The sequence below is a fragment of the Tupaia chinensis genome, unplaced genomic scaffold (assembly GCF_000334495.1).
Source record: "Tupaia chinensis unplaced genomic scaffold, TupChi_1.0 Scaffold149780_1, whole genome shotgun sequence".
In the NCBI taxonomy this organism is placed as follows: Eukaryota; Metazoa; Chordata; class Mammalia; order Scandentia; family Tupaiidae; genus Tupaia; species Tupaia belangeri.
Window position 1 is genome coordinate 337,302 of NW_006209624.1, and position 25,046 is coordinate 362,347.

Consider the following 25,046-nt stretch of genomic DNA (forward strand, 5'->3'; position numbering starts at 1 on the left):
GTCTCTATGTCTCTTTCTGTCTGTCTGGCGAGCGCATGCGCCCTATAGTGAAAACCTCAAAAAAAAAAAAAAAAAAAGAATAAATAATCCCCCTTGTGCTTATGAACATATCATTTAAATGAAAAGAATATATCTTACTGGCTCACCACGGAAACTGGCCTATAATTAAGCCTGATTTTCTAAGATATGAATTCTCATAGGATCCTAGACAAGTTTTTGGCCATATTTATGACCAACTGAGCACTTTAAAATCATAAGGTAAAGTGAGTATTTTAATCTCTGCAATTTTATACCCCATAAATTTTGCTTACATCTAATATTGGTTAAAATCCATACCAAAAGCAATTAATTCTGCTTTCTTTCTTTTTTTTTTTTTAAGTTGGCAGAGGGCATGTGCTCTTGCCAGAGAAAGAGAGAGAGAGAGAGAGAGAGAGAGAGGATGAGGAGGAAAAGTACCCCCCAATGGAGTGTGATCACACAATCCTTTCTTTTTTCCATCCTGTCAGGATTTTGAGTATGCACACATGCCTGACATGCTTTTCTAGCCACCAAGGCTGGGATTCAAACTGAGATTGGCCATGTGGGATTTGGCTTCTTTTAACTACCAGGCTATGAGGCTGGCTTGCAATTCTGCATTCATAACATTTAACAGTTTTTCTTTCATATAATTTACTTTCAATTTGGAATCTGTAGTGATAACTGCTAGATTTTTTTCTTTTTAAAACTTGAATAATATTAGATTTATTTCAACAAATCGTTCTCTAAATCAAAATGCTTAAGGCAGAAACGTTTTTATAGAGAGAATAAATGCTTGGCATCCTGTCTATACTTTAAAATGAGGATATGATTTACTTTTTGTCTTTTGGTAGACAGAAGGCAATCTGCTTTTAGTGAGAGAGAAGTTCATTGTAACCAATGTAACATTGGTCACAAGAACTGATTTCACAAATAACCCACCTTAAGAGAGTTGGAGAGGGAACCAGCAGTTAGCGTAATGGCTATGTCGCTGGACTCCCACATAGTCGACCGCGGTTCGTGTCCCGGACCCGGTGGCTTAAATCTCACGCCGGGCGCGTGTGCGTGCGTGCCCAAGATCCCGAGAGGAGAATGGAGGAGAAGGGATTGCGGCGTGACCATCCCCCCTGGGGGGTGATTTCTCGCTTTCTGTCTCTATGTCTCTGTCTGTCTGGCGAGCGCACGCGCCCTATAGCGAAAACCTCTCCAAAAAAAAAAAAAAGAGAGTTGGAGAATGAATATGTAACCATACTTGGAGGTAGAAGACTTCATTCTGGCTCAGTGGGTTCTTAAAGAATACACGTATTTTATTTTTACTTGAATTTATATACAGCTTAACTTCCATGGTTTTCTGCTCACCCAGGTGGTGACATTACATGCTTTTTATTAGCCAACACTACATTTAATGCTCAGATTAGTTTCTCCTTCAGAAATTTGTAAGACAAAAGCTCAAAGTTCTATAATGACTAACATAGGTTTTAAATTTAAGGTAGATGTTGGCAGAAAATTCTCCATTGGTCTGTTAAGTTTGTGCATGTCATGTTAGCATATGTACTTTCTATCTTTGTTTTGTATTATATTTTCAAGGATGCAAAGAGCCTTGAGAGATGTAGTGTGTCCTTCTAGAGTAAAGGGCATGTTTTCTTATTTCCCAGCATAAAAGATTTGGCTTAGCAAGCCTGGCCCTTTCTGTCACCTTGTAGAAATTGGGGATTAAGGAACAGGAACACGAAAATGCTGATACTCTGGCTACTGCTGTTTCTGTGGCCCAGGAGCCTCATGTTTTCTGCCAGCGTCCTTTAACCTTTGGCAGGTTTACTTGTTAGTTTGCAGGTAGGGTAAAATCTCTGTCTCTTCACCATTTTTGACAGTAGTTCTTATTGTTGGACATACTGTTTTTGACAGTCATAGTCCAAATAATGATGGTGGCAATTAAATTATGCAGAAATTCAGTAATGGGCCCACAGAATTACTTGACTCAAGTCCCTTTTGTTGTAGCAACCTTTGTTGACAAGTCAGTTAACTTACACTATTTGACTCTGGTCCTGTTTAGCTTATTAAGTAAGTGATACAAGAACTGACAGTTTGGAGTTAGCAGTTATGGGCTTTTTTTTTTTTAAGGTATTGGTTGTGAGCTGGAGCATTTAGCTACCATATTTGGTTCTCATGTGCTTTCCCTGTGACCTCACATCTGTTTGAAGATGTGTGTTTTTGCTTATCCTTATATGGGAAGGCTGCCTGAAGAATCTGTCTGACTGGAATTAGTCCTGTGGCATGTACAGGAAGTGTGGCTTTAGGACTTTTTTGTCTAATTAGTTTTCCTTACTGCACAATCTGTTGCATAGTGAAGGTGGTAAGTTTGAGAACATCTTTACTGCTTATAAAAATCACCATCATTTTACAACTCTTAATTATTCTTATAACCAATCAAATTCCGTTGATGTTTTTATGACAAAGTTCTCCAAAAGAGGATTTAAACCTATCAGTTATACTGAGTGAATAATGATAATAATTAGGGCAGAGAGGTGGTATTATAATGAATTGGCTTGTCTTTTTTTAAATTCTTAGTGCAACCTCAGGCTGAAGTTTGGGGAATGGAAGGCCCACATATGTTAAACCAGCACTTGTCATAATATTTGGCTTTAGTACTTGCTTATAACAGTTATCAATAATATGAATTGTTTCCGAAAGACTTTTGCTTTAAGGGCACTCCCTAAGTTGCCAGAACAGCATAAAGCACCTGTTATCCTTTTTCCTTCATAATGCTCATTGCCTGTAGCTACTATGGTTACAAACCACCTACACTGTTGTTGAAGCACTTTGAAATATTCTCAGCTTCACACTTTATTTGACCAAGTATGCAAAAAAATCAAATGGAAATACTTTTTTTGTTGTTGAGTCATTGTAATTTGAATGAATCATTGCTTTTTCGTAATAACATTTTTTTTTCTCACCGAATTTTTAAGGTTCCAGGAAGTTTTTATTGCTTCTGGCATTTTTTGTATTTCATTATCACAGGATCTCAAAGTGGGAAACGACAGACTTAATTATCTAGGAAAACTTTCAACCATGTGTATGTAACTTCAAATAACCAACAGACTTTTTTTCTCTTAGTTTAGGCCAGACTTTGGAATCAAGAATGGTATGGAAAATATTATGAGCCTTATCTGCACTCAGAGTCTTTATTAAGTTGACAGTCTAATTATCAGGAGATATCAGGAGACAAATAAGTTTTGTTGTTGTTGTTGCTGTTAGATATGCTTAGTGTTGAGCTGGTGCTGTTTACTCTGACAGAGCTTGGGCAATTATGTGATTTGGAGGAAGTTCCTTAATCCATCTAAGCATTAGCTTCTTTGTGAATCTAGAATGAAAATAATAGCAGTTGCCTCATAAGATTACTGTGAGAATGAAATAAAATAGGCATGTTTAGAGCTTAACACAGTGCCTGATCCATAGGAATCACTTAATAAATAATAATTATTACATTACACTTTACAGTGAGATTCCTTGTAGTATGCGGTGTAGAGAGGGATCTGATTCACACAAAGTTCTATAGCACATTACTATCATACTCTAAAGTGGAGTCTGTATCCCATTGTTTCCCCTTATTTGTTTGGCCCTAACCCACCCACTTTTTTGTAGCAGAAAGGGGGGACCAGCAGTTAGGGTAATGACAATATTACTGGACTCCCATATAGTCAGCCGTGGTTCAAGTCCCAGACCTGGTGGCTTAAACTCACACCAGGAGCGTATACGTGCATGCACAAGATCCAGAGAAGAGGATAGAGGAGAAGGGATTGTGGTGTGGCCATCTCCCTTGGGGGGGGGGGTTTCTCGCTTTCTGTCTCTCTCTCTGTCTTTCGCTCTGGCGAGCACTCGTGCCCTATAGCAAAAACTTTCCAAAAAAAAAAAAAAAGGTGGGGGGGCAGACTTTGTTTGAGGATTAATTAATTTCTATCATTTAAATTATCTGTTAGTATAAAATTTACAACCCTATAATTATAAGTTCCTTGAGACCATAAGTAATACTTTTTTGTTTGGTTTGAGTTTCTTTCTTATTTGCCAGGGGAAGTATACACTTCTGGAGAGAGAGAGCTACACAGAGAGAGGGAGGAGAGGGTGAAAGAAACCCCCCATGGGGTGCAGTCAGGCTGCAATACCTTCCCTCTCTATTTCTTCATCCTTTCAGGAGTTGGGACACACTCAAACACATGCCTGGCATGTTTTTCAAACTTCCGAGGCCAGTATTCAAATTGTGTAGTCGGCTGTGTAGGATTCAGCTCCCTTAACTACCAGACCACAGAACCAGCCCAGTAATATTCTTATTTTACTTTATTTTTATTTATATCAGCCATCACAAGAACAGTGGTCTTGAGAACCAGTGTGTACTTGGGAATTGCATTTAAAAAATTATTTATTTAATTCCATTTGTTATTCTTACTGTTTTTTAATTTGATCACACCGAGACAGAGAGAGAGAAAGGGAAAGTGAGAAAACAAGCCACCTGGTCCGGGACTCAAACCGTGGTCGACCATGTGGAAATCCAACACCTTTAACCACCACGCCACCTGCTGGCCCCAGGAATTGCATTCTTGATTGAGTGATAGCCTCTGATGTTACTAGGCAGGGTAGAGCACTGATCCTTTCTTAGCAGCAGAGGATCCTATCCTAGAGTTGGAATTGGTTATTCTAGTCAGTTTTTTTTCATAATGATATGGAGATTGAATTATGTACATACTCATTTGGATGATAAAGGAAGCAAAATCATGATTTGATAAGTGGAATTTAGAGTTAAATTATATATTATAACAAGAAAATATAAGGCCTAGCCCCATCATAGTGTAGTGGTGAAGCACTATGCACAGAAAGCTAAATCCCATATGGTTTACCACAGTTTGTATCCAAGCCCTAGGTGCTAGAAAAACATGCCAGGCATGTGTGTATATATGCCCTAAATCCTGTTGGGTAGAGAAACAGAGGAAAAGGAGTTGCAGTATGACCACACTCCACTGGGGGGCTTTCTTTATCTACAGAGTACATGTGGCCCTTGACAATAAAACAAAGAAGAGAATAAAAAGTAATCTTACTCTTAATCTTACTCTTTAGAAGAGGTTGTTGGCCTTATATGAGTATTTCTTAAAAAATATCCATACAAAATATCATAAAGTTAGAAGAGGAAATGTAATGGAACAGATTTAAGATTTGGAGTTAGGGCATCTAAATTTTAATTCTGGTCCTGCTGCCCACTAGCTTTGAGATTTTGTGTAAATTCACTTAACCGTTTTGAGCTTCAGTATTATAATCTGTAAAATGGAAATAATGTCTACCTCACAAGGCTATTATGAATATTTAAGTGGCTTTCTACAAATGGTAGCCATTATAGATATGAATGATCAGAGGACACTATTGGTCTCCCAGTCTTTTCAGAATACAGTTACAATTTGAAATTCATGTGAATTTGGAAATAATTTCTAAGTCCTTTTTGGCATTCCAAAGCCTTTATGCTGGATGAGCCCATAGCTTCTCTGAGGCTAGAAACTAAATCTTGTGAAACGTTTGAGCTTCAGTCCATATTTATTTGCTTAAGCAACTGCTCTTTCCTGCCAAGGGATGTGCTCACATTGAGGTGTACGGTAGAAATCCAGAAATTTCTGAGGGCTCTATCTTTTGAGTTAGCTTTGTTCTAAAATTTCCAAGTGATATTTTGGAGAATAAGGATTTACTTTACTGGTTGGAGATTAACAAGAATCTGAGTGCAAACAGTAATCATTAACAGTTTCTCTCTGTAGTCAAATCCTAAATAAAAGGAATGTATTCAGATGTATTGTACATTCCACAGGCATTTTTACTTCAAGGATAGTAGAATAAGCACCTGGCATTGAAAAAGGTGGCTAAAACATAACTAAACCCCGCTAAAAATGGAGTTTTCTCCAGTCCATTTTGGAGAACCTATCAATCTGATTTGATACATGAGATGTTTTTAATCCAGGGAAATTTCTTAAGAAGACATATTTCCAGACCAGTTGAACTATAAGAAATCCAACCCAGTCAGCCTCAGAGACTGATGTACATTACTTTTAAATAAGTGCTAATAGATTGCTGATTATATCCACCTTTTTTTTTTCAAATTTCTTGGCAACGCTGGAAAATATTGTCAGATTTCCAGTATGCAGTAGTTTTTAAAAGAACACTTTGACATCATGTTTGTGGAGCAGACTTACTGACTTGCTTCAAAATAATACAGTGAGGAAAGGGGAAAAACAGAAACCTAGCAAATACTACCTTAACCAAATAATCAAAGTTAATATCACCATCAGTAAGTTGTGATGCTGTCATGTGTCCTTTGATAGGCTGTGATGAGAAAGATATTTATCCTTTATGATGGTACTAGGTCCAAAAATATATAATCTCAGTCCATTCATCAGAACAACATCAGACTTGACTTTAGGTATGTTACCAAGTATCTGGCCATTATTCCTCAAAACCAGTATTCCAAAACAAGAGAAATCTAAGAAACGGTTACAGATCAGAGCAGACTAAAACTTGGTAACAGAAATAACATGTTATCTTGGAAGGGAACAGAAAAAGGACATTAGTGGAAAAACTGGTGAAATCTGAATAGGCTGGAGTTTAGTTTATAGTAATGTACCAAATTGGTTTCTTAGTTGTGACAAATGTACTCCTGTGAGGTAAGATGTTAACAATTACAAAATCTGGGTGAAGGATACAAAGGAATTCTTTTTATTGTGTTTGCAACTTTTCTGTAAATCTCAAATTATTCCAAAATTAAAGCTTATTCAAGTTAAAAACTAAAAATAATAATTTTGGTGTTACTGAATTTAGCATGAAAATGTGAGATCAGTCAGTATTGAGTACCTACTTTGTATCCAGCCCAGTGGTGAGCTTTATATGGGGAGAGAAAAACAAAAGGCGTGCCTTCTACCTCCATGGGATTTATCAACTAACTGTAGAGAAGTAAATTTTATAAGGACCAAATATTGTTACTATTTGATTAAGCTCCAAACTGGGTGATAGAGACTGTAGGAAGTCAAAAGGAGGGCATGGAATGGCCACAGATGGCTTCACAGAGGAAGTTAACCAGGATGAATAGGTAAGAATGGTATCCGTATAGAGGTAAAACTTTCAGGTAAAGGGAACAAAGCAAGAAATAGCACAGAGATCTTGAGCAGGACATGTTCAGGGGAAAATAAAGGCAACTGGTCTGACCTGGGAGAGAGGATGTTGCATATTTGTAGAGGTGGATGGAATAGGACTTGATTATGTAGGACCTTGAAAGTTAAGCAATGGGGCATGGAGGGATTGGAACTAGCCACAGGGAATTGTTATTAGTAGTAGGATTACTGTACATGTTTTATTTCTGTGACTTTTAGCTTCTGATCAAATCGGGTCTGTCATTCATTAATCTTCTAATAGCTTTTTTGCAAGAATAAGACTGTGAGGAAGATGTTCACCTGTAAGACATGAAAGTACAGTCATGCTCCTTTTATGGACTTTTTAAATCATTTTTTTCTTCCTCCTAGGGTGCATGCTTATGCCAGAGAGAAAGTGAGAACACACCCACTGTGCGAATGGTCACTGTGTGATCCCTCGGTTTTCCTATATGCATACTGCCTGTGCTCATGCAAAGCCACATGTTCGTGGACTTAGAATGTCATTGGGATGCATTTAGACTGGTTATAAGGAAAGAGATTATAATAACTGGGAATTCAAGTACATTAATTAGGGCTATTTGGACCAGAACAGAAGATAGTTCAGCCTCCATTTCTTCCTCCTTTTGGGATTTTGGGCACGTAGGCACATGTACCTGGCTTGTTTTTGAAGCTGTGGGCTAGGTACTAAACTGTGTATGAAGTTAGCCATGTGGGATCCAGATGTCTTAACCACCACATCATTGGCTGGCTGTAAAAAGGCTTTTCTTAACTGAATGAAATATCACCTCTGAGTAATTTCATGTGTTAATCATTTCTTATCTGGAACTTTTTTCTGTCCATACTGTTTTCCAGAGTCAGAAGGGACTTAAGTCATTCTGTTTGTTACTGACTCAGTTAAAGTTTGTTTCTATTTTCAAGAGCAATGTTTTAAATTATCTGTTAGTATAAAATTTACAACCCTATAATTATAAGTTCCTTGAGACCATAAGTAATACTTTTTTGTTTGGTTTGAGTTTCTTTCTTATTTGCCAGGGGAAGTATACACTCCCGGAGAAAGAGAGCTACACAGAGAGAGGGAGGAGAGGGTGAAAGAAACCCCCCATGGGGTGCAGTCAGGCTGCAATACCTTCCCTCTCTATTTCTTCATCCTTTCAGGAGTTGGGACACACTCAAACACATGCCTGGCATGTTTTTCAAACTTCCGAGGCCAGTATTCAAATTGTGTAGTCGGCTGTGTAGGATTCAGCTCCCTTAACTACCAGACCACAGAACCAGCCCAGTAATATTCTTATTTTACTTTATTTTTATTTATATCAGCCATCACAAGAACAGTGGTCTTGAGAACCAGTGTGTACTTGGGAATTGCATTTAAAAAATTATTTATTTAATTCCATTTGTTATTCTTACTGTTTTTTAATTTGATCACACCGAGACAGAGAGAGAGAAAGGGAAAGTGAGAAAACAAGCCACCTGGTCCGGGACTCAAACCGTGGTCGACCATGTGGAAATCCAACACCTTTAACCACCACGCCACCTGCTGGCCCCAGGAATTGCATTCTTGATTGAGTGATAGCCTCTGATGTTACTAGGCAGGGTAGAGCACTGATCCTTTCTTAGCAGCAGAGGATCCTATCCTAGAGTTGGAATTGGTTATTCTAGTCAGTTTTTTTTCATAATGATATGGAGATTGAATTATGTACATACTCATTTGGATGATAAAGGAAGCAAAATCATGATTTGATAAGTGGAATTTAGAGTTAAATTATATATTATAACAAGAAAATATAAGGCCTAGCCCCATCATAGTGTAGTGGTGAAGCACTATGCACAGAAAGCTAAATCCCATATGGTTTACCACAGTTTGTATCCCAGCCCTAGGTGCTAGAAAAACATGCCAGGCATGTGTGTATATATGCCCTAAATCCTGTTGGGTAGAGAAACAGAGGAAAAGGAGTTGCAGTATGACCACACTCCACTGGGGGGCTTTCTTTATCTACAGAGTACATGTGGCCCTTGACAATAAAACAAAGAAGAGAATAAAAAGTAATCTTACTCTTAATCTTACTCTTTAGAAGAGGTTGTTGGCCTTATATGAGTATTTCTTAAAAAATATCCATACAAAATATCATAAAGTTAGAAGAGGAAATGTAATGGAACAGATTTAAGATTTGGAGTTAGGGCATCTAAATTTTAATTCTGGTCCTGCTGCCCACTAGCTTTGAGATTTTGTGTAAATTCACTTAACCGTTTTGAGCTTCAGTATTATAATCTGTAAAATGGAAATAATGTCTACCTAACAAGGCTATTATGAATATTTAAGTGGCTTTCTACAAATGGTAGCCATTATAGATATGAATGATCAGAGGACACTATTGGTCTCCCAGTCTTTTCAGAATACAGTTACAATTTGAAATTCATGTGAATTTGGAAATAATTTCTAAGTCCTTTTTGGCATTCCAAAGCCTTTATGCTGGATGAGCCCATAGCTTCTCTGAGGCTAGAAACTAAATCTTGTGAAACGTTTGAGCTTCAGTCCATATTTATTTGCTTAAGCAACTGCTCTTTCCTGCCAAGGGATGTGCTCACATTGAGGTGTACGGTAGAAATCCATAAATTTCTGAGGGCTCTATCTTTTGAGTTAGCTTTGTTCTAAAATTTCCAAGTGATATTTTGGAAAATAAGGATTTACTTTACTGGTTGGAGATTAACAAGAATCTGAGTGCAAACAGTAATCATTAACAGTTTCTCTCTGTAGTCAAATCCTAAATAAAAGGAATGTATTCAGATGTATTGTACATTCCACAGGCATTTTTACTTCAAGGATAGTAGAATAAGCACCTGGCATTGAAAAAGGTGGGTAAAACATAACTAAACCCCGCTAAAAATGGAGTTTTCTCCAGTCCATTTTGGAGAACCTATCAATCTGATTTGATACATGAGATGTTTTTAATCCAGGGAAATTTCTTAAGAAGACATATTTCCAGACCAGTTGAACTATAAGAAATCCAACCCAGTCAGCCTCAGAGACTGATGTACATTACTTTTAAATAAGTGCTAATAGATTGCTGATTATATCCACCTTTTTTTTTTCAAATTTCTTGGCAACGCTGGAAAATATTGTCAGATTTCCAGTATGCAGTAGTTTTTAAAAGAACACTTTGACATCATGTTTGTGGAGCAGACTTACTGACTTGCTTCAAAATAATACAGTGAGGAAAGGGGAAAAACAGAAACCTAGCAAATACTACCTTAACCAAATAATCAAAGTTAATATCACCATCAGTAAGTTGTGATGCTGTCATGTGTCCTTTGATAGGCTGTGATGAGAAAGATATTTATCCTTTATGATGGTACTAGGTCCAAAAATATATAATCTCAGTCCATTCATCAGAACAACATCAGACTTGACTTTAGGTATGTTACCAAGTATCTGGCCATTATTCCTCAAAACCAGTATTCCAAAACAAGAGAAATCTAAGAAACGGTTACAGATCAGAGCAGACTAAAACTTGGTAACAGAAATAACATGTTATCTTGGAAGGGAACAGAAAAAGGACATTAGTGGAAAAACTGGTGAAATCTGAATAGGCTGGAGTTTAGTTTATAGTAATGTACCAAATTGGTTTCTTAGTTGTGACAAATGTACTCCTGTGAGGTAAGATGTTAACAATTACAAAATCTGGGTGAAGGATACAAAGGAATTCTTTTTATTGTGTTTGCAACTTTTCTGTAAATCTCAAATTATTCCAAAATTAAAGCTTATTCAAGTTAAAAACTAAAAATAATAATTTTGGTGTTACTGAATTTAGCATGAAAATGTGAGATCAGTCAGTATTGAGTACCTACTTTGTATCCAGCCCAGTGGTGAGCTTTATATGGGGAGAGAAAAACAAAAGGCGTGCCTTCTACCTCCATGGGATTTATCAACTAACTGTAGAGAAGTAAATTTTATAAGGACCAAATATTGTTACTATTTGATTAAGCTCCAAACTGGGTGATAGAGACTGTAGGAAGTCAAAAGGAGGGCATGGAATGGCCACAGATGGCTTCACAGAGGAAGTTAACCAGGATGAATAGGTAAGAATGGTATCCGTATAGAGGTAAAACTTTCAGGTAAAGGGAACAAAGCAAGAAATAGCACAGAGATCTTGAGCAGGACATGTTCAGGGGAAAATAAAGGCAACTGGTCTGACCTGGGAGAGAGGATGTTGCATATTTGTAGAGGTGGATGGAATAGGACTTGATTATGTAGGACCTTGAAAGTTAAGCAATGGGGCATGGAGGGATTGGAACTAGCCACAGGGAATTGTTATTAGTAGTAGGATTACTGTACATGTTTTATTTCTGTGACTTTTAGCTTCTGATCAAATCGGGTCTGTCATTCATTAATCTTCTAATAGCTTTTTTGCAAGAATAAGACTGTGAGGAAGATGTTCACCTGTAAGACATGAAAGTACAGTCATGCTCCTTTTATGGACTTTTTAAATCATTTTTTTCTTCCTCCTAGGGTGCATGCTTATGCCAGAGAGAAAGTGAGAACACACCCACTGTGCGAATGGTCACTGTGTGATCCCTCGGTTTTCCTATATGCATACTGCCTGTGCTCATGCAAAGCCACATGTTCGTGGACTTAGAATGTCATTGGGATGCATTTAGACTGGTTATAAGGAAAGAGATTATAATAACTGGGAATTCAAGTACATTAATTAGGGCTATTTGGACCAGAACAGAAGATAGTTCAGCCTCCATTTCTTCCTCCTTTTGGGATTTTGGGCACGTAGGCACATGTACCTGGCTTGTTTTTGAAGCTGTGGGCTAGGTACTAAACTGTGTATGAAGTTAGCCATGTGGGATCCAGATGTCTTAACCACCACATCATTGGCTGGCTGTAAAAAGGCTTTTCTTAACTGAATGAAATATCACCTCTGAGTAATTTCATGTGTTAATCATTTCTTATCTGGAACTTTTTTCTGTCCATACTGTTTTCCAGAGTCAGAAGGGACTTAAGTCATTCTGTTTGTTACTGACTCAGTTAAAGTTTGTTTCTATTTTCAAGAGCAATGTATTGTAATTAGATTAGTTTGCTATTTGAAAAAATTGTTGAGCACATTTTTAAGTGATGGGTAATTGCTTATTTTTTAAAAATAGAAAGAATGGAGGGCTCTGGAGTCTTTGCACTTTCTTGTCTGTTTCTTTGTAAATTTAAGGTACAGAAATTAATCATCTATAACTTTGCCCACCCAAAACTAGTGAGTGACTGAGATCTTAAAAAAAAAAAAAAAAAAAAAAAAAAAGACCTAAAGCTACATTGTGTGAAGTCAGTAAACAACCAGTGGACCTTATGTCAATCCATTTGATTCTCCTGTATGCATATTGCCTGTGCTCATGCAAAGCTGCATGGTGGTGGGCTTAGAATGTCATTGGGATAAGTTTAGACTGTTCATGAGGAAAGAGATTATGATAACTGGGAATTCAAGTTCATAAATTAGGGCTATTCAGAACAGTCCTAATAGTTCAGCCTGTTTTCTTTCTGGCTAGTATCATGTAGTTAACAAGGCACTCCGATATATGTCAGCCTTATCTCCCCAGCTAGATTGGGAATTCTAGTGTATCTCATTCATGGAAGAAGCATATTATGTAATGAAAAAGGACAGGTCTTTGCAGTCAGACAGATTTAGATATATAATTTGGCTTAAGCAATTAATAGCTCTGTCTTCTTGGGTACATTTCATAACCTATCTGAGCCTCAGTTTTCTTTGCTGTAAAAATGAATAAGTATACCCACCTTTCATAATTGTGAGGATTCAAATGAATATATGTAAATAGCCTCATAAAGGGTTTATTACTCAACAAACACTCAGCAAGTACGTCATAAGCATGCATGTCTCTTTCTCTCTAAAGCATCCTATGCAAAGCATAACCCAAAATTATAGTAAGCATGGAAATATTCTCTTGGTCTTATCTGGGGAGGCCTTTCCTGTCCTTTAGTATCATATGATCTTCCTGTTACAATGTACACAGGGACAATGCAAGGCAAAATCCTAAAGCAGACAAACAAAAAACTTCACTGCCTTTCTTTCCTACCTCTCTCTAGGAAGTCCCTCACTCCACTCCAAATAAATACACTATCTGCCTTTTCCATGTAGACCAAAGCAGTTAATCAGCTGTTCCAGTGTCTCATGGAGAGAAGAATTGCGTTTTAGGGTAGCATTGTACTCCCAATGCTCTTTATTTCTTAGCTTCTGAATCTACACATTAACCATTTCCAAAGGAGTGGGAGAGAGAATAAAGTTTCTTCTGACTCTGGAAAAAAGTACAGACAGGTAAGATTGACAGGTAAGAAATTGCTGGGCAGATGATATTATTCAGAACTGATATTTCATAGTCAATAAAAGTTTCTTTCACCCAGGAACTGGGCATTACTGTACTTTCCTTGCTGTGACCACTGTAATTAAGAACTAAATATTTTTGAGAAACTACTTATAAAAATCTATTTTCTTCTTTTTTTTTCACATTACAATGTCTTTTTTTTTTTTTACCACATAATTGTGGTATACGTACAACTAAAAAAGAAAACAATAATAGGAGAGCTTTTTTGAGCAACAGTAAAATGGCAAACCTTAGATTGTGCGCACATGCTGCCAAATCTTGGAACACCCATCAGGAGAACTCCAGGGGGCCAGTCTGATGGAGGTAGGAGATCATTAAGAACATTCTTAATAGTCATTTTAACACAGAAATGTTACTTGTTGGGAAAGACATATGAATTACAGGTTTTACATGACTGATTGTGACCAAGGCACTTTGGAAAATATTGCACAACAGACATGCTGAAAACAAGTGTCTCTTGCTGTGGTTGTACCCTTAGATTGAGCAATAGGAAGTCAGTGGCTTAAGGACTCATGACAGTCTTCCTTTAAAAATACACACAGATCTCTCTGGTTACCAAAGGATTACACAGTGGCAATACTGCACTGGTCTAGTGCCAAACAAACTAACTGGGGCTTTGGATTTGTTTTCTTTTCAGGTATATTTTGTAAGTAAGATTAGTAAAGAGAGTAACTGCAACTTTAAATGCTGTTTGTTCACTTTCCTCCACCCCACTGTTAAATCCTTGGGCCCAGGCTAGGCAAGTAAGGCTTATTGCTTTCTTAAAAGGCAGAGTAAAACTTCCTCAGATAGCATGCAAAATAAACAAAATTAACTGGAAGGAGTCTATGTATTTGAACTTCTACTTGAGGAAGTTGACTGGGTCAAAAATTAAAATCTATTTTAAAAAATGTGGGACCAGCAGATGATGTATTGGTTATGTTGCTGGACTCCCACATAGTTGACTGCGGTTCTCATCCCGAACTCAGTGGCTTCGAACTCACACTGGGTATGTGTGCATGTGTGTCCAAAATCCTGAGAGTAGAATAGAGGAGAAGGGATTGTGGCATGGCCATCTCCCCGGGGGGTGATTTCTCACTTTCTGTTTTTTCTTTGGCTTTCCAGCAAGCACATGTGCCCTGTAGCAAAAATGTCTCTCTCTCAAAAAAAAAAGTATGGTCATAGAATTGTTTAGTCACTTAGGGATTTCAGTTATGTGTAAGAATTTAATAATAGAAATTAGGAGCATCTATTGAGAAAGTCAGTGTTTATTTGGTTATATTGTACTTTCGTTGTTCTAATATAATATGATATCATGTTTATGAGTTCAATTTTTACAACTAGCTAATTTTATTAAACTTTACACATATCCCATTCACTAAAACTATAGATGACATGCAGTTTAGATAGATGGAGAATCTACACTTTGTTATCATTATTAACCTTGGTCTAAATGGCATCGCTAATAATAAGTGCTTGCTCTTGCTTCTCTCATTGGCTTTTGTCATTAACTTGGCACCGCTCAATGAGCTGATATTGTTGTTGTAGCTTTTTATTTAAATATCATGCCATAATTGAACTTTTAAACATATCTATGTCTAATCCCTCCCACTAGATTATATTAGGAGAGAATCTCTCTTTTTTTTTAGACATTTTCTAGAACTTAGTAAAATTCTTTGCACCTGACTTAAGAGGCACTCAAGAAATATTGTTGAATAACTACTAAGTACTTTTCTGACAAATATTTTAGATTTTAGCACGTAGTAGTTGGAACATCTGTCAATGTCAGGAAAAATGTCACAGAGTTTGATTATAAAATAAGGGAAAAAAATCATCCTGCTAGATGCCATAGCATACTTTCATGAAGAAGACTTCTTGTTTTCCCATTTGAAGTACCATTAATGAAATTTTGTTGTTCCTTTGGTATTTGAGACATTCACATTAGCACCTTCTAAAGCAGCAATGTTTAAAGTCTGCTTTCTTTTAAAGGAAGTTGACTCTGGGTATGACAGACAAGAAGCTTACTGAGGCTTTTGAAAAGCAGCTGTTTCCTCCAGGCAACAATAAATTTATTTTGATAGCTCTGCTTTCTCTGTGTCTTTGGAGAGAAGAATACTTTGAATTTTAAACTGTTGACATGTGGGCAGACATGACTTGGTATCCCTTGGAGGATTTGTAAGAGATGTGATTTAGTTTTTGAAAAAATATTTATTTAAATTCCTGGACAGTGCTATTGTCCACTTGCAAATGCATCTGTGTGCTGAAAATGTTATTAATAATCTTTTTAAAAATAATTTATTTAATTTTATGTATATATTTGTTTAAATTTGACCAGAGAGGGACAGGGACAGAGTGCATGAGAGAGAGAGAGAGAGAGAGCAAGCAAGCCACCAGGTCTGGGACTTGAACTGTGATTGGCCATGTGGGAGTCCAGCACTCTTAACCACCATGCCACTAGCCAGCCCATTATTAATAATCTTTTAACCCTGAAGTTATTTTTTCCTGTAGGAAATTTAAATTTTATTTCTTGGTGTGTCCTTGTGACACTCATTCTTACTTGTTCTAGCAATATATGGTTTCAATTACATCTGTTCACTGTAATCATTTAAGTCCCATTAGGAAAATTAGGAAACTAGCATCATTAGGTGTCCCTTAGTTGGGGTGTGTTATAGAGAACAAATGGTTGTAGGCATATAAAAAAGGCAATAACTTTTTTTTACACTTTGATTCTCTATTAATAAAATCCACATTTCACATCTCATTGTTCTATATTATTTAATCATATAATTATGCTTGCTCTATATTTAGTAGTAGGAACTTTTACATTTTATCTTCTTTTAAAGATGTTTTGTATTCTTTTATGAGTTGGTCAATTAGGTGGAGTCACAGAGGAGACACTCAGAAGAGACTCAGGAAAAAAACAAAGTTGTTTATACTCACAGATTCTAGAGACTTCAGGACCATGAGGAAAGGTACCAGGGTGGTCAGAAGCAAAAGATAAAAGAGTTTAGGACATTGCCTTTGCTGGGGTTTCCATGGAAGAGGCAAGGTAAAACAGAGTAAACAATTTTGGACTGACTAATTGAATCATTTCAGCCTGCTTTGGGCTACGATAATGGTCTCTAGTTTCTTGGCCCTGAGATGTGTCTGGCAGATGAATCTTATCTCTGAGAGTGTGGGGCCCACAGAAGAGGTAGAATCAAGACTGGTTAGTACATTGGTGGGGGCCTGTGAGGCCCTTTGTTATCTTTAAGAATTGGCTAATACAGAGAGGGGCAGTCAGCTCTCTCTATATAAAATATTCTTTCTTGGAAATAAACTTAATATGTGAAATTCTGAACTTATAGATATGATCGATTTAGGAAACAATTTTTTCTTATATCACCTGAAGATTCAAAACTGAACAAATATTCATGTTTGCCATGACGGAACATATTAGCAAAGTGTGATTATGGCTCATTTTTATTCAGCCTTATTGAAAATGCCTCTAGAAAGCATGTGTACATAAAGCAGTCTTATAGCATGGGAGATATACTTGTGGTCTAGAGCTGATGACTAGAGGTTAAAGACCTCAGTGAAGGTCTACTGTTATGCCCCGTGTTATATGAACAGTAAGCATTTAGTAATGTGGGAAAGGTCTCATAAAGTCACTTATCTTTAATGTCTTCTGTCCTTTGTTAACACACACATGACATATCCAGAGCCATATATAATTTTTAGCAAGTTAGGCATAATGTTAACTCTACACTTAATTAAAAATAAATTAATTTTAAAAATAAATAAAAAACTGGGGCCAACCCACAATACAGCAGTTAGATGTCGTGCAGAAGAAATCAGTTCCCACAAGGCCTATGAGAGTTAGATTCCTAGCCCCAGCAACTTACACATCAGATGCACATAGGTATTTCTAGCATCTTGATTAGATGAAGAATTGGAGGAAGAAGGATTGTGGTATGACAAGGCCTCTTATAGACGGTGCTTTCTTTTTTTCTCTGTCTCTTTTGTTCTGTGTGTGCACACACAAACATCCTTTGGCATAATAAACGAAAAAATGTGTTAGACTGTGGTTCCTGAAAGTGTCATATTAATGGCACATCATCATTTCCACTCAGATTTTTAAATTTGCTAAAGATCAACAAATTACTTGATATATTTCACATTAGCTGAATCCTCCTACTATATTATGGAGGTTGGAAAACCGCTGGTTTAGGACTAGTCAGTGGCATGGTGGTTAACACAGCTGGATCTCACATGGTCAACCTCTTAGACCTGGCAGCCTAAAAAACACACTCAGCACATGTGCATGCGTGCCCAAAATTTTAAAGGAGGGAGAAATGGAGAAGGGAGTGTGAGATGACCATTCCCCATAGGGGGATGCTTTCTCATTCTCCCTCCTTCTTTGTGTCTCTCTCCTGCAAGAGATAAAATAGCAAATTGTTTTCTTTTAAAGGATTATTATTTAAATAAATAATAATAATTTATTTATTATTTTAATTTGCTATAAAGCATGTGTATTCACCAGAGAGAGAGAAAGTGAGAAAGCAAGCCACCAGGTCCAAGACAGAAACTGTGGTCAGCCCTGTGGGAGTCCAGCACCTTAACCACTATGCCACCTGCTGGCTAAAATAGCATTTTTTTTTGGAGAGGTTTTTGCTATAGGGCGCGTGCGCTCGCCAGACAGACAGAGAGAGACAGAGAGACAGAAAGCGAGAAATCACCCCCCAGGGGGGATAACCACGCCACAATCCCTTCTCCTCCATTCTCCTCTCGGGATCTTGGGCATGCTTGCACACGTGCCCGGTGTGAGTTTAAGCCACCGGGTCCAGGACTTGAACCGCGGTCAACTACGTGGGAGTCCAGCGACATAGCCATTACGCTAACTGCTGGTCCCTAAAATAGCAATTTTCTTATAGGAGGTTTTGCTATAGGGCATGCGAACTTGCCAGAGAGACAGAAAGTGAGAAATCCCCCTCCCCCCAGGGGGATGGTCATGCTGCAATCTCTTCTTTGTTTTCCTCTTGGGATTTGGGGCACACACATACGCACACGGAACATGAATTCAAAACCTCTGGGTATGGAACTCAAACTAGAGTCAACTACTTGGGAAGTCAGCTCAGCTACCTATCCATTATGCCTTCTGCTAGTCCCAAAATTTTTTTAAAAAGAAAATTACTGATTTAGTTGTACCTTCCATCAAGTACATCGGTTTACTAGATACTCCTATTTATTGACTTTTACATTACTTTTCCTCAAAATTCAAAAAAGAGTTCAGGCACTCCTCACTTAATGACCCAGTTCTGTTTCTGAACTAGATTGTTAAGTAAATTGGTCCATAAATGAGGAGCTTAAAGGCAGATATCTTGTTGTGTGTCATGGTGCCATAGGATCTGTATTATTTTATAGATATGATGTGGCATCTCAGTAGAATAAGGTAATTCTATCCATACAAAAAGCATACATTAGATAAGCACCAAAAAGCGACAAGACCAACCACAACACAATAATGAGTGTGGCATTTATTCTGAATACTACTATGGGTAATAAAGTACAAATTTGTAAATAAAGTGTGTATTCTTGCTTGATTGAGAACACTTTGTGTAGTGAATACTAACCAACTGCAGGGAATAAAACAAAGACTCATAAAGAGGATTCCCCACACTGGAGATCTGGTTGTAAATCTGAGTGGTCATTAAACAGATGGGTTGTTAAGTGAGGAGTGGTTGTATACATTATGTATAGGAATGAAAGTTTGATTTTGTAAGCCAGTAAGGAAAAGGGATTCACATTAGAAAAATTGCCATCTAGTAAATTTGCCAGATTGTAACTGATTTTTAAAGAAGGGCAGTCAGTACTCTGATGTAATTAGCATTTAAAAATTAAAGTTTCTATTGGGAGAAATTGAACTTTTTGTCCTGGGGTTATGTGATGAGAAAGACAGTTTTTTACCTACAATTACAATCAACATAGAAAGACAGAAATTTAACCTGTGTACATGAATACATGTATGTAAATCCAGAGGGGGCTTGACTGCAGGTGAGTTTTTTATTTTGCATTTTCATTTCCATTGGCAGGACTGCTTCCTTCTCTCTTTCTTTCTTTCTTTTTCTTTCTTTCTTCCTTTTGTTTCTGCCCTCTGTGTCCCTTTAGTCTGACTCCATGATGAAAATTGCTTATTGCATGTACTTGGCAGCTCAAAAATTTTAAGTAATAGTTTTAAATATGAATAAATTGCAGTAGATGTGTGAATTCAGGTTTTAAAAGAAATGCATACCAGAGGAGAAACCTAACTAAAAAGTATTATTTTTACTATTTTCAAAGTTGTCTCCTAGGTATAATAAGGAGACAAAAATAAATGTGTCGTCTCTATTTGCTAATCTGGTTCAAGAGGTAGCACAGTTGCTTAAAAGTTACTTTAGCAGCACATTATAAGGGCTAATGAGTGGTAGAGGTTTATTGCAAACTTAGTATACAGGAAGACATAGCTCTTAAATTTTCTTATTCAGTTTCTATTCTGTAAAATGAAAATGGACACTGGGGGTTATGCAATTTACAAGGAAAAAATAACTTCTCTTGATTTGGTTGTATGATGTTTGTTAAGACAGGAAGTAGATTTGAGTCCTTTGGAAAGATTTTAAAGAAGGGCTGAAACTCAGGAACCAGCAGTTAGCGTAATGGCTATGTCGCTGGACTCCCCCGTAGTCAACCGTGGTTCGCATCCCGGACCCGGTGGCTTAAAACTCACGCTGGGCGCGTGTGCGTGCATGCCCAAGATCCTGAGAGGAGAATGGAGGAGAAGGGATTGTGGCGTGACCATCCCCTCTGGGGGGTGATTTTTCGCTTTCTGTCTCTCTGTCTCTCTCTGTCTGGCGAGCGCACGTGCCCTATAGCGAAAACCTCTCAAAAAAAAAAAGAAGGGCTGAAACTAAAAAAGACTTACAGGTAATCAGAAAACAGTGTCCCACACTTTTGAGTTAACTGCACTTCTTTAGGTTATTGATAGCATCTTCTGGCCTTGTCTCTGTGTCATTAGATGTGGAAATTTTCAATGGAAAAAGAAAAAGTTTGATAAAAGGAACTGTGGACTAAAAGTTCATCTACTCACTTACAAGACATTATTAACAAGATAATAATAAAGAAAAATAATCGTATCCTCTGTGAAACTACAAATTTTGCTTTGTGTCTGAATTCACGCTAACTCACCATGATGACTTTTATTGATTTTGAAAAATAAAAACAACAAAGCTGTTTGCTCAGTAATATGGCTTCTTGTCATTTGGGTCCTAGATTAAGAAAAAACAGCAAGATGTGCTTGGTTTCTTAGAAGCTAACAAAATAGGATATGAAGAAAAGGATATTGCAGCCAATGAAGAGAATCGGAAGTGGATGAGAGAAAATGTACCTGAAAACAGTCGGCCAGCCACAGGGTACCCCCTGCCACCTCAGATTTTCAATGAAAGCCAGTACCGTGGGGTAAGAAAACTAAATTCTTGTTTATTGAAATAGATTGCTCCAAATCTATGGTATTCTTTCCACCTCCCACCTCCAAATCTGCATAGTCATTTTCTCCTTCATACTGTCATTTGTCTCTGTATCCATGCTGAACAGCTGGAGTATATTACTTTTTAGTAGGAGGCAAAGGGATGTGGCAACCACAAAATAATGCCTTAAAAATGTATAAACACAGACCTTAGACAAATCATTGACTTTACATTTCTTCATCTTGATTACAACCAGATAAATCAGATTATTTCTGGTGTGTCCATGGAGAAGCCTCTAAAAAGAAGTCAGCTGTTTACAAGTATTTAGATTAAAATGATTAATTTTTGAGAGATTTTTACTATAGAGCAAGTATGCTTGCCAGAGAGACAGAAAGCGAGAAATCACACACACTCCCTTCCAAGGAGGATGGCCACACTGCAATCCCTTCTCCTTCATTCTCCTCTTGGGATTTCAGTCACACACACATGCACACATGCCAGGCGTCTACTTTGTGGGAGTCCAGTGCCTTAACCTCTATAATTTTTTTCTGCTTATATTTTTGGTATCATTAATGGATTTTCTTAAACTTTTAAGTTAGCTGATCAAACTCATATAAGGAATGAGGGAGTGTTTGCTTTGCAACACGACTTTCAAGTAAGCCATGTAGTAGTTTTCTTTATTCTTAATTCTTTTTTTTTTTTTTTTTTGGGTTTTTTATAGGGCACATGCGCTCACCAGAAAGAGAGAGACAGAGAGACAAAAAGGGAGAAATCCCCCCCCAGGGGGGATGGTCATGCTGCAATCCCCTCTCCTCCATCCTCCTCTCGGGATCTTGGGTACACAAACCCCAGCATGAGTTTTAAGCCTCCGGGTCCAGGACTCGAACCACAGTCAACTACATGGGAGTCCAGCAACATAGCCATTATGCTAACTGCTGGTCCCTATTCTTAATTCATCACTCATATTATATTTCAGTAACTTTTGTAGCCTGTGGTCATTCTAAAAACCATCACAAGTACAAATGTAAACAACATACTGTCTTGTCTTTGTTTAGGAGTTGGATGTGAGAGGGGTATGGGAAGAATCATATACACCTAAAACAATTAGTGGTTATGAAGTCACATGCACATGATAACATGGTGCAAAAAGTGTATTACGGGCTATAGGAATTTGGAGTAAAGAGTTGTTTGCATTGTTAAATCATCAGGTTTAGCATGATCAAGGAACAAATGGCTTTAGAGGCAGCAATCCAAATCTTCTACCTCATGTATTTATATAGGAATGCAAAGGATAATTTTTGGTAGAGAACTCTTTTCATGCCAATTCAGAGACTCTAGGGGAAGAGTATGATAAAAATGAAAAAGTATATGGGTACAAAATAATTTCTCTATGAGTGAATTTGTCAGTTCTGAGGAGGGGCCTAGAGATTTTATCTGTTGCTACATACAGGACCAGACATAGTCTGCAGATAACAGAAAAGGCACTTAGGCTATTCTTTAAGATAATGAAACCTCCATGCATGTTTATTTTACATTTCTGTGAATTGTTGAATATCAGGCACTGGAAGAGGCTTCAGGTCATCCAGCCCTATCTAAGCCATCATATGTTGTCTGTCTGTCTGTCTGTCTCTTTTTAATTTGCCTTAGGTCATGTGTGCATGCCAGAGAAGAAGACAGATAAACAGAGAGAAAATGAGAACATACTCCCCAAGGAGTATGGTCATGTCACAATCTCTTCTCCTCCATTCTCCTCTTGGAATTTTGGGCATACTCACACATGCACCTTGTGTGTTTTTCAAGCTGCTGGGTCAGACCATGCAGTTGGCCATATGGGATCCAATTACGTTCACCACCATGTCACCAGCTGGCGCTAATGTATGTTGTCTTAACAGTTCCTTTTTGAAGCAGAAATTTCCATTGTTTTATTGCAAAAACAAACATATTTTGTATTATAAGGGTACATTCGAGAAACCACCTTTACCTGGTTTATTGTTCCCTCAGAAGGCATGGTATGGGGGAGTGGAGTATGTTATAGAAATAAGGCAAGTGTCACTGAGAAATGGGAAGATAGAAATGAAGGGGCAGGAAGTGAAACTCAGCCAGCCAAATAAATATTTGTTGATAAAAAAGAAATCCAAGTTCTATTGGGGGCCTGCTTTATGCCAGACACATAAGAGTTTCATAACAATAAGAACTAAGGCTTGTTATTTTACAAACTCTTAGGGAGATGAGTATATAGCAATAATTCATTAAAAACTGATTTCATGTCAGCAATTGTGTTATATGCTTTATGTATGGTATAACAATCCATTTCGGAGTAATACCATGAGGTAAGTACTTTTATTCCTATTTCACTGATAAAGAATTTGAGGCTAGGAGTTAGTTGACTTTTTAAGTCACACAAATAGAAATTCGTTATGTACCTAGGATTTAAATCTGTGTCTGTTTTCTCTGAAGTTACTACTCTATTAAATCATTGTGTTGTTCATATTCCTATTTACTCAGAGCAATGTCTTCATTCTTTTCTTGCTTTATTCTATATTATTGGGAGATGACTTCTTCAAATTACATTTCCCAGTTTATATTCTCCTTAGATTTGCCCGATAGTAGGAGACTCTGATTGGAAGATTAGAGAATAGGATGAGAGGAAAAGTCAAGGTACCTTCCTCCTCCTCATTTCTGGAGGTGTCCATGACACTGGCTGCATTTCCTTTGAGATACCAGCTCTGCCAGGTGTTCCAGCTCCTAGGCTATGTAATATTATCTTCTTCACTTTTCCCTATAGATCTAGCTGTGGTAGCAGCTTCCTGCTGTTGCCAATCTCTATGTTCCCTTACCATCTCTTGTTTGCCTTTCAGCTCTTCAATCTTTTGTATTTAGGTTTCCATATTAAATTCATTTTACTAATCTTAGGATTTCTCAACCTTGGCACTACCGACATTTTTTTTTTTTTTGAGATACTTTTGCTCTCAGGTATGTGTGTTCACCAGAGAGACAGAGAGAAAATGAGGAATCATGCCCAGAGGGGATGGCCACACTGCAATCCCTTCTCTTTCAGGCTCCTCTCTGCATTTTGGGTGCACACGCACATGCGCCTGTGTGAGTTTCAAGCCGCCAGGTCCAGGATTCAGTCCACAGTCGACCACGTGGGAGTCTAACACCTTAACGCTATGCCACTTGCTGGCCCTGACACTACTGACATCTTATCCAGACAGTTTGTTGTGAGAAGCTTCCCTGTGCATTGTAAGCTCTTTAGCAGCCCACATCCCTAGCTGCCATCTGCGAGGTGCCAGTAGTAACTCCAGTTGTGAGCAACCAAAAATGTCAGACATTGATACTGAATTGTGGCATAGGTTCTTATTTCCTGACTGAGTATGACTGAACCTACCTGTATATATGAGGCTTCACTATAGAAGATACAAAAATTATAGGATAATCTTAGTTCTGAAAGAGCTTTTACAATGTACATGAAGAACTGAAACATATTTCCATGAAATTATATGATGCTGGTATATGGTGGAATACATTTTAGATTTATGTTATTAGAATATCAGAAATATAAATAGAGTATATTGGGGCTGGCAGGTGGCATGGTGGTTAAAGGGGGGGACTCCCACATGGTCTACTACAGTTCGAGTCCCAGACCTGGTGACTTGCTTTCTCACTTTCCCTCTCTCATTCTTTCTTACTCTGTCCCTCTGTGGTCATATTAAAATTAATTAATTAATTAATTAATTGAAGTAATTCTTTTTAAAAATAGAATATCTTGGAGCCAGCAGGTGGTATAGTGGTTAAGGCACTGGACTCCCATGTGACCAACCACAGTTCAAGTGTCAGACCTGGCAGCTTGAAAATCATGCCAGGTGCATGTACATGCATGCCCAAATTTCCAAGAGGGTAGTAGAGGAGAAAGGATTACAGCATAGCCATCTCCCCTGAGGGGGAGTTCTCACTTTCCCTTTGTCTCTCTTTGGAAGGTGCAGACACCCTATGACAAATAAATAATTAAGTA

The 25,046-nt window shown here is 37.6% G+C and overlaps 1 protein-coding gene across 1 annotated transcript in view; it reads left to right on the plus strand.

The window, feature by feature from the left end:
• The window catches only part of SH3BGRL (SH3 domain binding glutamate rich protein like), an 82,047-nt gene that overhangs the window by 46,459 nt on the left and 10,542 nt on the right, over positions 1-25,046 (plus strand). The window contains exon 2 of the mRNA XM_027769470.1: positions 20,841-21,026. Within this exon, the coding sequence (XP_027625271.1) occupies positions 20,841-21,026 (186 nt within the window). The remainder of the gene's footprint in view (positions 1-20,840; positions 21,027-25,046) is intronic.